General features: G+C 36.4%; 1 protein-coding gene across 10 annotated transcripts in view; it reads left to right on the top strand.

Annotated features, from left to right (window-relative positions):
• The window catches only part of RGS7 (regulator of G protein signaling 7), a 591,371-nt gene that overhangs the window by 371,547 nt on the left and 207,018 nt on the right, over positions 1-12,806 (top strand). For all 10 annotated transcript variants that reach the window (XM_034949698.4, XM_034949699.3, XM_034949703.4 and 7 more), the window contains one exon: positions 12,531-12,581. In XM_034949698.4, coding sequence (XP_034805589.3) covers positions 12,531-12,581 — 51 coding nt within the window. The remainder of the gene's footprint in view (positions 1-12,530; positions 12,582-12,806) is intronic.

The following is a 12,806-nucleotide window of genomic DNA, read 5'->3' on the forward strand; positions in this document are numbered from 1 at the left end:
ACATTCAAATAATTTAAAAACCAATGAAACAAAGAGCTGGTTCTTTATAAAAATTGATAAATTGACAGTTCTGTAACAAGACAAAAAAAAAAGAAAAGACACAAATTGCCATTTTCGGGAATGAAGCAGGGGAAATGACTACAAAACCTGCAGACATCTAAAGGATAAAAGAATACCATAAACTTAAACACATAATTTGACATCTTATACAAAACTGATCAGTGTCTCAAAAACCACAGACTATTACAACTCACCCTGTATGAAATGGATAATTTGAATAGCGCAATCAATGACTATTAAGAAAATTAAATTCATAATTTAGAAATCTCTAAAAACAAAATCTCCAGGTTCATGGTTTCACTGGAAAAGTCTACCAGACTTAAAAAAAATTCAATTATACACAGTCTCTTCCAGAAAACAGAAGAGGAGAGAATATCTCTCAATTCATTTTATGAAGCTATTATTACCCTGATGTCAAAACTAGAAAAATAACGTAGAGAAAAGAAGACAACAAACCAGTATCCTTCATTAAGATGTAAAACTCCATAGCAAAATATCACAAATAGAATTTAGCAATATATAAAAATAATATACACCATAACCAAGTGGGTTTATTTCAGAGATGCAGGCTGGTTAAATATTCAAAAATTAACCCTGTAATCCAGCAAATTAACAGGATAAAATAGAAAAATCACATGATCATATTAGCCAATATAGAAAAGCTAGTAGACAAAATTCAAAACTTATTCATAATAAAAACTTTCAAAAAACAGGAATGGAAGAGAAATTCCTCAACTTGATAAAGAACATCTACAAAAACTTTAGGCCAGGTGCTGTGGTTCATGCCTTTAATCTCAGCACTTTGGGAGGCTGAGGTGCAAGGATCACTTGGAGACCAGGAGTTTGAGATCATCAGCTGGACAACACAGTGAGACACTATTTCTACAAAAATTTAAAAAATTAGCCAAGCATGGACAATAGAGGGAGACACAGTCTCAAATAATAATAGTAATAATAATAAGTTTACTTTATATGTAGTTGTAAAAGAGTGAATGTTTTCCTCTAAAATTGAGAACAAGGTGAGGATTTATTTAACATAATGTTGAAATTTCTAGTCAGGGCAATAAAGCAAGAAAAGGAAATAAGAGATACACAGATCAGAAAGGAAGAAATTAAAGCTTCCCCTCTTTGCAGATGGTATTATATTTACCTGTTAAATCCCAAAATATCTGCAAAAAAACCTTCTAGAACTAAGAATCGAGTCCAGAAAGATTACAGGATATGCAATAAATATACAAAAGTAAATTACATTTTTATATACTAACAGTGAACATGTGGATGCTGAAATCAAAAACACAATACCATTTAAAATTGCCCAAATATTAAATAGGTGTTAATCAAATAAAGTTTGTTCAGGACTTGTATGCTGAAAACTGCAAAATGCTGGTGAAAGAAATAAAAGAAGATGTAAATAAATGGAGAGACATACTTCAAATCCATGAAGAATAACCTTGTAGAAAAGCCAATTCTCCCCAAATTGATATACAAGTTTAATGAAATTCCTTTCAAAACCCCAGCAAGATTTTTTTGTAGATATAGAGATAATTCTAAGATTTATAAGTAAAGCAAATGAAATAGAACAGGTAAAACAATTTTGAAAGAAAAATAATGTGGGAGGAATTTATTTTATGTTAATATTATATATTCAAGACATTATATAACTGCGGTAAACAGAACTGTGTGGTATTGGTAGAAGGATAGACATGTAGATCAATAAAACAGAATAGAGAATCCAGAAATAGATCCACACAAATAGACACAATGGATTTTTGACAAACATGGAAAAGCAATTCAACTGAGGAAAGATAGCTTTGTCAAGAAATGGTGCTAGAGCTATTGGACATTCACGGGCAAAAAGGAAGTTCCACCTAAGTCTCACAACTTATACAAACAGTAATACAAAATGGAAAATTAAAACAAAAAAAATTTAGGAAAATAGTAGGAGAAATTATTGGATATCTTGGCCTAGGCAAAGAGTTCTTAGATTTAATACTATAATCTATAAAAAGTTGATAAATTGGACCTCATCCAAATTAAAAACTTTTTTTTTTTTTCTGAAAAAGACCTTGTTAAGAGGGTGGAACAACAAGCTACAGAGTAAAAGAAATTATCTGTAAACCACATATCCAAGAGAGGACTAGTATGTAGAATATAAAAAGAACTGAAAAAACAATAGCAAAAAAAATTAATTAGAAAATGGTCAAAAGACATGAAGAGACGTTTCACAGAAAAGGATGTACCTACACCAAAAAAGCATATGAAAACATGTTCAATACCATTAGCCACCAGGCAGACACAAATGAAAATCAACACATACTATCAGAAAGGTTGAACTAAAAAATAGGAACACTAATGTTAGCAAGGACGGGAAGAAACTGAATCACTCCTGCATCGCTGGTAGGAATGTAAAATGGCTCAGGCCCTCTGGAAAATAGTTTGGCTCTTTCTTTCTCTCTCTCCCTTTCTTTCTTTTTCTTTCTTTCTTTCTTTCCTCTCTTTCTTTCTCCTTCTTTCCTTCCTTCCTTTCTTTTCTCTCCTTCCTTCCTCTTTCTTTCTTTCCTTCTTTCTTTCCCTCCCTTCCTTCCTCCTTTCCTTTCCTTTCCTCCTTCCTTCCTTCCTTCCCTCCCTCCCTCCCTCCTTCCTTCCTTCCTTCCTTCTCTTTCTTTCCTTCCTCCTCTCGCTCTCCCTCTTTCTTTCTTTTTAAATTTCATTTTAATTTTTGAGATGGAGTTTCATTCTTTCACCCAGGCTGGAATGCAGTCATGCAATCTCGACTTGCTACAACCTCTGCCTCCTGGGTTCAAGTGATTCTCCTGCCTCAGGCTCCTGAGTAGCTGGGCCTACAGGTTCACGCCACCATGCCCGGCTAATTTTTTTTTTTTTTTGTATTTTTAGTAGAGACAAGGTTTCAGCACCTTGGCCAGGTTGGTCTTGAACTCCTGACCTCGTGATCATTCAATACCTCATGGTATTGAAATTACATCTTCAATAATAGAAAACATTTTAAATAGAACCCCAAAAATGGCATCATTAATTGGTATTTTCAATATTTTGTCACAGCAGGAAATATTCAGGGTTATTTTTAAAAAGATTCACTCTTTTCAATCTGGGCCTTGGTCTATACATAGCACTATATAGAGCACGTTCAGTGCCAAAATAATTAGGATTGGCACAAAAGCACTTGGCCTTAGCTGTAGTTCTGTTTTTGTTTTTGTTTTTGTTTATTTTGTGAGATGGAGTCTTGCTCTGTCGCCCAGGCTGGAGTGCAGTGGCGTGATCTTGGCTCACTGCAACCTCTGCCTCCCAGGTTCAAGTGATTCTCCTGCCTCAGCTTCCTGAGTAGCTGGGACTACAGGCACACGCCACCACGCCTGGCTAATTTTTTTCGTATTTATAGTAGAGACGAGGTTCAGCATCTTGGCCACACTGGTCTTGAACTCCTGACCTCATGATCCACCCATCTCAGCCTTCCAAAGTGCTGGGATTACAGGCATGAGCCAACGCGCCCGGCCTGACCTGTAGTTTTGACTATGCATAAGTGCATTCATTTTGTCAATCTTTAATGAACTGGGAAATTTCCGGAATTGGAATCCTCTTTGATCTACTTGGACCTTCTGCCCATCCACCTCTTGACCAATGCTGGTACTCTCTGCTAATAAAGAATGAAAAGTATTATCTCTACCTGTCAACAGATACAGCAACTGTGTCTGGACTAGACTGATGAGGTCTGTGCCTATCCAGTCAAGAGCAAGTTTTTAATTTATCGATCAATAAACATTTTCTTTATCTCCTATGTCCTTCATAGAGGCAGTTAGACAGTTAGACATGGCCTGTGTGTAGCTGGAAAAAAAATATGTGTTGAGGGCAAGAATGATCCACTAGGATTTTCTTTATGCCTACCAGCTAGCATATGGAATTGATTAATTGATTAATAAATAATTTATTCTAATGTGTTCCAATATGTTAGCTGACCCAAAATTCATAGTTATATCTGAACATTTTACACACTTATTACTTATTTTATTTTCTTTGAGTCTAAAGAACCATAGAACTAAAACATAAAAATATAAAATGGTCTTTAAAAAGGGATCCAATATCCCCATCCTAAGGAAACACCGCGGACTTAGTCTTCTCTTGATTTTTCTACAACTTGCTTTATCAAAATAAAGGCTGCACATCAAGGAACCCTATTTTCCTTCCTTCTCTTAACTCCGCATTTCCCACACTTACTGTCACCATCCCACACAAGAGGCAGACGTGATGTTTCTCTGAATGCGACTTGGGAAAAGCTTCTCTGGTTGATAAGGAATCCTCCCGAGCTCCAGTAGAGGGCAGGAAATAATCCTGAGGGTGGTCTCCATTACCTTTTATCTCCTCATTATTGTCATCTTTGCTGCCTTGCTGTTTTTGCTGCCTAGGTTTAAAGCTTCTTAGGCTTTGAAGAGAGACAAAATGCCTGCTTTGCGTCTGAAGAGATATTTTTATGATTTCTGGAACTTACACAACAAAGATTAAAAATCTAGTTAAATCCCCATGATCTTGAGAAAATGTCTGCTCAAGGAACAGCCAAGGAGCTCTACCACAGAACTCTAATTTGTTTTCATTGTACCTTGCCAGAGGGTAGGGAAATATATTTTTACTTTTCCTATCCTCAGAACACAGTAGTAGTAATTACAGTGAATATCGGGCTTCTATCCTGTTGATTTGAAGATTCAAGTTATATCAACAAAACCCAACATTTTCTGTGACTCTGCTCTTAGGGCAAGGGGCAGAGAACTCTAAAGAGCAACAACCTAGAAAGAAAATGTAATCAACCAGATAATTTGCTTTTTGCCACGACATCTGCAAATGCATTTAAATGACTGCTGAACAACATTTTTAAAGTCTCGTAGGCAAATGCTTCAAATGTATCTGAGGTTTACTGAAAGGAAACATATCTGTTTTGATTATTTTGTTTCCATTGACCTTTGAGATTTCATAGGTGTTATTAGCTGTAGAATATTGGAAGAAGGGCTTTATATCATAAGTTTGATCCAGTTTCAAACTGTGAGCAGAAGTTAATCTTTTTAATTCTATGAAAACTGAATAATTTTCTCTAGATATACCTGATGTATAAAAATCCAGAAGTAACAATACTCAATTACATGTTATTCATTTTAGAAAGTGAATTATTTACTTAAAAATATACCCACTCATAAAAACACAAAATCATATACACATCACGAAGTTTCTTTGAGTAGCCGTTTTAGTGCACATAAAGTGTGGTTTCATTCACATACACAAAAACAATGTATTCCTACTCTGCTTTACGGGACTATAATAAGTTCATAGAACAAAACACATTTATATTCATAGCAAGGCAGAATAACATATTCGTTTCATTCAAAATTTGACATTTTGCTTTTGAATTCCACTTTTCCTCTCTTTTCTGCATTTTTTTTTATGATGAAACATAAAAGCTTTACAAACTGGAAGGAAGCTGTAGTTTACACCCATTGTTATGTCTGCAAAGCACTCATTCTTTCTGGAAAACGCCTCCATCGATACCTCTCGCCAGCATGACCATTTTTATGCGCAGTGATCCATCTTTTCTTGCCACAGTTGGCTGATACAGGAATGGGCACCTCCCTGCAGCTGAGACCCTTCATCAGGAATTAAGACTTAGGACTACAAGATTTCAGCCTCAAATGGCTTGCCGTCTTCAGTGGCAGAGATTTTAACCCAGGAGCTGTGAGCCTTCATGACCCACTTTGTGGATGGAAAATAGCAAAGGTTGTTTCCTAGAGAGAAATGAAGATGTCCAGAAAGGAACAAGGATGACAGTCTCTGCCTCCGTGAGTCCTTGAGGCTCAAATACATCCTTTCCCTTTAGTTCTGGGTACCTTTTTGCAAATTCCTTCTTTGATAAGTTTATGTTTTTATACTTCCCTCAAAGATCACTCTTTACAACCAAAAGCGCCCTGATGAAGTAACTTAAATTTTGTTGTTGTTGTTATATTCATCTTAATAGATATTAGCAATTTTTTTAAATTAAAAAAATGTCGATGCCTCTAGCCCAAAACCACCAGGAACACGCCTATAGTCGAACAAGTCAACTTTATTCTTTCTTGAGGGTAGGGAGAATGCACGCCATCGGGAACCATCGGGGTGTCTCAGTAATAGGGTTTTAGGAAGAATCTATTATAGGATTTTGGCATTGGTAGTCGTGGAGAGGATCTGAGGAAGTGGGCCTTTGCTCTAGATTGGGTGCTGTCAGGAAGTAGGGACAATTCCATGATCTGGTATCTTTTTTTTTTTTTGAGACAGAGTCTCGCTCTGTCGCCAGGCTGGAGTGCAGTGGCGCCATCTCAGTTTACTGCAACCTCGAGCTCCCTGGTTTGATTCTCCTGCCTCAGCCTCCCGAGTAGCTGGGATTACAGGCACGCACCATCATGCCCAGCTAATTTTTTTTTTTTTTTTTAGTAGAGACAGGGTGTCACCATGTTGGCCAGGATGGTCTCCATCTCCTGACCTCGTGATCCACCTGCCTCGGCCCCCCAACATGCTGAGATTACAAGCGTGAGCCACCGTGGCCGGCCTGATTGGGTATCTTAATACATTTTTTCTACAGGAGGACAGATTAGACAAGACTAAATATGGGATTGATAAAGAAGCAGCAGTCGCTCATGTTATCCAGGATGGAATTTGATATTTTATGGCTCAGCCCATGTTCATGTTTTGTTTGTGTTCAGATCTGATTACAGAGTGGTCTTGTTTTTATCTTGACCTATGAGGGTTCTAGAGCGGCCTTGTCCGATGTTAATGTTCTTCTATGAAATTGTTCATATTTACCAGGGAAGCACCAAGACACAGCTGTGAGTGCCCAGCCAGTTCCTGGAAGCCAGTGGCTGCTTTTCTCTTTTTTCAGTACCCGCTTTTGGCCAAAGGCAGACAGAACTAGGACACCGGCCATTAATTGGTGATATCCAGATTTTTGCCATTGCTGAGATTTCTTAGATCAAGGGGTTAGAGAACATAGTCTGTAGCTGGGCTGGAGTTCATCTCTCCTGCTCCTTTGGTTGCAGGTTGCTTTGTTGAACCCTCAGATGTGACAATGGCTGTGCAATCATATTTAAGGCTCTGGACAGGACACAAGTACTCAAATAAACAAAATGTTATTCTTAGATATTAGCAATTACTTATTGGAAAGATTGTGGAGAAATTTAGTTCATTAATTCAGCTTTACAAAAGGGTAATATGCTAGCTTTAAGCAAATCACTTCATTTCTCAAACAGAAAGTCTGCAGTGTTTTAAATTAAACTGAAATTCTGCAGTGTTTTAAATTACAGAAATTCTGCAGTGTTTTAAACTGAGTTTAATTTAAAAATTAAAGAAATTCAATTGAGTTTAATTTAAAGAAATTCTGCCGTGTTTTAAATTAAATTGAGTTAAAATTATAATTGCATGAAGAACTTTTTAAATTATGATAATGAGAGATACACTGTGGTGTCATAACATACTAGATGGAGTCACCATTAGAGCTGACTTTTTCAGCATTTGGAGTCTTTTCTGTATAGAGTAGATGTCCATAAATAGTGACTCATGCCTTCAGTAAACATTTAACGATGATCTGTGTTGAAGCACTTTGAAGAGAATGGTGGAAACGTGATGAGTATGATGTCGTTTCTTCTCTCAAGGGACTGACAGATCAGTGAATTTGCTTCGCTAGACATTCTTTCTTTCTCGTTCCTAAAAGTGCAGATCCTCAGCCAAACTTCTACAGAAACACAATAGATGTTTATTACATGCTATTTGATGATAATAAACATTTATTGTGCCTACTTCAAGGAACAAAGAATAATGTTGGAAAAATGATTTTTAGTATATAGAAAGTCTTCTATTTAGTGAGAGCTTCTAAGAATAGTTGGCTGAGCCTGGTGGCTCATGCCATGTAATCTCAGTGCTTTGGGAGGCTGAAGCAGGAGGATCACTTAAGGCCAGGATTTCAAGACAAGTCTGGGCAACATAGCGAGACCCCATCCTCCAAAAAATAATAATTAAAAAAATTGCCAGGCATGGTGGCTCACACCTGTAATCCCAGCTACTTGGGAGGCTGGGACAGGGGGAATTGCTTGAGCCCAGGAAGTTGAGGCTGCGATGAGGTGATTGTTGCACTGTCTTGCAGCCTGAGTGAGACCCTGTCTTCAAAGGAAAAAAAAAAAAAAAGAAGAATAGTTATAACATCAAAAATCATGGATTATGGATTATTTATGATATTCACTAAATAAAAATATTTGTATTGTCAGCACTGTGTCTATGTGGTTCTGAGGCTTCAGCAAAGGTATTTGGGCAGTACAAAGAGCTTTTCCATGTCCCTGAAAGAGAAACATTGCAAAGGTCAGCGTCTTTGCCTCAGGAATAATTTGTGCACCTTCTATGGTGATTAAGAGCTCAAGTTTTCACTAATGTCTTTAGCTGAAAATTATGAAAATACTTTAGTTTTGTAAAGGATACAAATCAAATGTGTTCTATTTTGCTTGCTTACAAAGTCCTCATATCTTATATTTACAAATATTTTGCAATTTTTTTCATGAATGCTTAATATTTTTGTGCACCTCTAATTCAGATTTAGTTTGTGGATAGCTGTAGGTGACACTTGTAGCTGAAGATGTGCTCTAATCCTGGGGAGGGGTGCAGACGTGGACCATAATGGAAGTAATACAGGCTTAGGACAGAGCCTGGTCCAGGCCTTTGCACTCTGCAGGGGGCACAGGTAAGGAATTTCGTATGCCATTCAGATCCGTGGCATGGGTGAAAAAATAATGTTGAAGTTTAAGATCAATTTAACATCATGTTTAATAATAGTGGTGTTTAAATTACATGCCAGTAGAATATTCTTTGCATGAAGGATACTATTCTTTTTAAACTCTCTCAAAATAGAATTTGGGGAGGGGAGTCTTGCTATTTATTCATCCAATCTTTTGTTGACATTTACTGATCATCTTTTACATGTCAGGCACTGGTCTTGGTGTTTGGGATCCAAAGATGAATAATACATGCTCCTGGCCTTCAGTGGACTTATATTGCAAAAAGGAAGACAGAGAAAAATAAAGACAGGATGATAAAACCATTGATAAGTAAAAAGAATGATAAAGATGTTAATAGGACATAAATAAAAAACACTTTACCTAGTAAGATAGGGTGGGGTGGGCACAACAGGCTTCCTGGAGTAGATAATGTTTGAATTGAACTTTATGGCCTCAGTTGGGATTCACCACAGGAAAAAGAGATGAAGATAGAAGAGCATTAGCAAAATCATGGAAGGAAGAAACAGTATAGCAGGTAGAAAACTATGAGCAGTGTGATGAGGAAGAATTCTGCTTGTTTGTTTTTGCTTGTTTTCATTTTAAATAATATACTGCTAGGATTCGACAGTAATAAAACCTCTACTGCTTCTGCTGAGCAGACGGAGCACAAAGCTCTGCAACTGTAAAAGTGACATATGCCTGTATAAACTTTCCACAGGCTACAGTCAAAGTGTGATTTCAAAAAATTCCACAGGTTACTTTGAGGGCTCCAAAATCAAGGTAAATAGAATGCTACAATATTCTACATATACATTATATGTGAAAAACTTCAGCAGACCCAGCCATTTATTTATTTATTTATTTAATATAAAGCTGGGAAATTGCTGTAAAGGTGGCATTCCTACTACATTTCTCTGGACTCTAATGCTCCATTTTAAATTTGAGTCATGCTTCTCAAGATGACTCTATAGGAGCACGTTTCTCTTTCAGTCTTCTGGTTCCAATAAGATACTGGATTTTTTTCCTCTTTCTCTCTCTACCTATCTCTTCAAGGAGTTGAGGTCTTACTCTTACAGATGGAGCATAGGTTAACATGGTGAGTCTGGGTAAGAATTTAACAATTTAAAAATCCATAACCTAAAACCATAAATATGTTGGGGTGATCACACAATAAAAAAACTACTACAGCATCTGCTAAGTGGCACTAGCAGTTGGTCAAGTCCAATTAAATTGACTCCTTCAGAGCTGAACTGAGAATACACTTGTGACAGAAATACTCAAAAGTAGGCTAAGAAAGAAAGTTTCCTATTCTCTGAATTAAACATACTTTTAAATTAGGCTTCTTTGTATTTCTTTCTGCCCAGAAAAAAAAAGAGAAGGAAAGAAAGCATAACAGAACAGAATATTTTTAAAAACTTAGTCTCTAAGAGCATTTTTCAAGTCATTTTTCACAATAAAAAATATGTATAGTCCTGGCATGAATGTTTGGCTGTCTTCAAAAGCATGGAAAATTTCCAGTGGCTGCTCACATATGTTCCACAAATAGATGCTCAACTCTGAAAAATGAGCAGGGTGCTTGGGGCTTATGCGGAAGATTTGTGTATCTGGGAATCGACATTGGTCAAGGATCACTACATGTATATGTGAAAAGCTGAGTTCTCCTTTTCTTTTTCAACGGGAAGATCGTGCTTCCAGATAACTTAGACTATAAGGATGAACACAACACCGGGACACGGTCAACTGCCTTCTGGAGAATGATCTCGTTTCCATTTGACCCTCAGAGCTGTTTTAGTAAAACTTCCTTTGGGATCTGGATGAGTCTGTCTTCCCAAATGATTTAAATCCATGGCAGCTGTAAAAGGAACACAAGTTCAAGTCAATACTTGGAGTTATTTTTTAAATGCATGCATGCTGAAATTGACATTGAGTATGAATGTTCTCATAACTTTTGGGACTTTATTGTCAAGTTTAGTAATCAAATTTATTCTTAAATTGATTTTGAACTGGTTTAATTCAAGCAGCTAGAATTATTTTGCCAATGTTAATGTAATTAATTTGCCAAATCTCCGAGGTGGGTAGACAGCAACTCTAGTCAGCCTCCAGGAGAGGCTGAAATGGAATCTTGGTTCACACTGAAATTTGATTCAATTCACGCAGGCATAACACAGTTTACTATGTATGCAAACAATTCACATACATATTTTTCCTATTTTGTGTAGAAAAGAGTTATGCAGAAAACCAATTTTAAATACAAATGAATGTCTCAAGCAAATCAGTTGCTAAATCTCCCATTTCTGCTCTTATTTTCATCATTCTATTCATCTATGCTTCCGGGCTAGAAACCTTGACTTCTTTTTTAATCTCTCCTACTTATAACCTTTATACCTAATTAGTCGTAAAGTCCTGAAAGAAGTCTGTAATTTTTTAAGAAATTCCTTTGTACACTGAACTAAGACCTTTTCCCTTCATCCTTGGATTGCAACTAGTAGACATGTCGACTGCCTTGCCTTCTTTTTGACTACAAGGCATTTCATATATATTGCCAGTCATACTCCTCAAACTTACTTTGATAATGTCATTCTTCTGCTCAAAAATATTGCATGTCTCTTTCTCTGCTTTCCTTATGGGAAAAAGAAAATTTAACTCTTTAGCCTAGAATTCAAGACCTGCTGAATATACTGTGCACTCCATTATTACTTTCAATTTTCTATTATTCCCAGCACTTACATATAGACAGTGTGCAGTAAATTATTTCTGTTGACTGCTTTTCCACCTTTTAGTTTTTACGTAGGCCCCTTCAGCAACTAAATTTCTCTCTTATTCATAGATAAAAATACATCCTTCAAAATCTAGCTCAAACATTGTTTTCTGCAGACCCTCTCTTGTCTCTTCTGTGTGAAGTAGAAACATATTTGCTCATACTTTGTATTCATCACACATTGTTAAGCACTTACTATGCTCCAAATAATCAAAGATGAATATGACACCCTGCTTCAAGGTTCTTACTTTGGGGCATTCATCAAATAAACAGCTGGGGCAATGGTGTGTGATCAACACGACAATAAAAGACTGCATGGGTTCCAATGAGGTTTCATGGACAGTACTGTGAACTCAGTGGACGAGGGGAAGGGCCAAGGCAAGTTCTGTCATGTCAGTGAATCTTGAGTGTCTTAAAAATGGTGAGAAGACATTTCGGTCAGGGAGAATACTGCTGTGGAGACACAGAGACTTGAAATACGTAAGAGGGTTCGAAAACCAAAAACAAATTTGGTTTGACTTGAGAGGGGATACAAGGATGAGGTGGGTACAACCAAAAATGAGACAGGAACCACCTTATAAAATACTGGTTATGCTGTGCTAAGACTTGTACCTGAAATATAGGAGATGCTTAGTAAACACTTATTTAGTAAACAAATCACTTTCTACTAGTACAGTAAATTTTATTTCCATTTAAATATTTCATATTTAATAATTTACTAGTTTACACCTTGGTTTATTGATGGACAGCTAAGTATTCATACTTTGTGTTTTCAGCATTCCATCTGGGGTAGATCCTTAATCTGTCATTGTAACAATTAGAAAAGTTCTTTCTAATATGAGCACCAAAGGTGGAGAATTCTTAAAGTTAATATGTATAAACAAAATGTTCACATCTGTTTGTGTTTTTCTTTTTTCTTTTTCTAGGTTCAGACATTGTTCAATGGTTGATAAAGAACTTAACTATAGAAGATCCAGGTAAATAAATCATTTTCCCATTGCAAGAACTTTTTTCTTAGTGGTTTTAAGAAATATGTTTCATCAGGGATATTTTAATATGGCACACAAGCAAACCTCCTGAAAAATTATAATTCAGTTTGAACTGTGCTTTTAACATTTATATAAATTTTATGGTAGTCAAAACATATTTCACTGAAAGTTAGCATATTTGTACAATTTTTCACATCCTTAATTCTGCCATAT

This window comes from Pan paniscus, chromosome 1 (assembly GCF_029289425.2).
Source record: "Pan paniscus chromosome 1, NHGRI_mPanPan1-v2.0_pri, whole genome shotgun sequence".
NCBI lineage: Eukaryota > Metazoa > Chordata > Mammalia > Primates > Hominidae > Pan > Pan paniscus.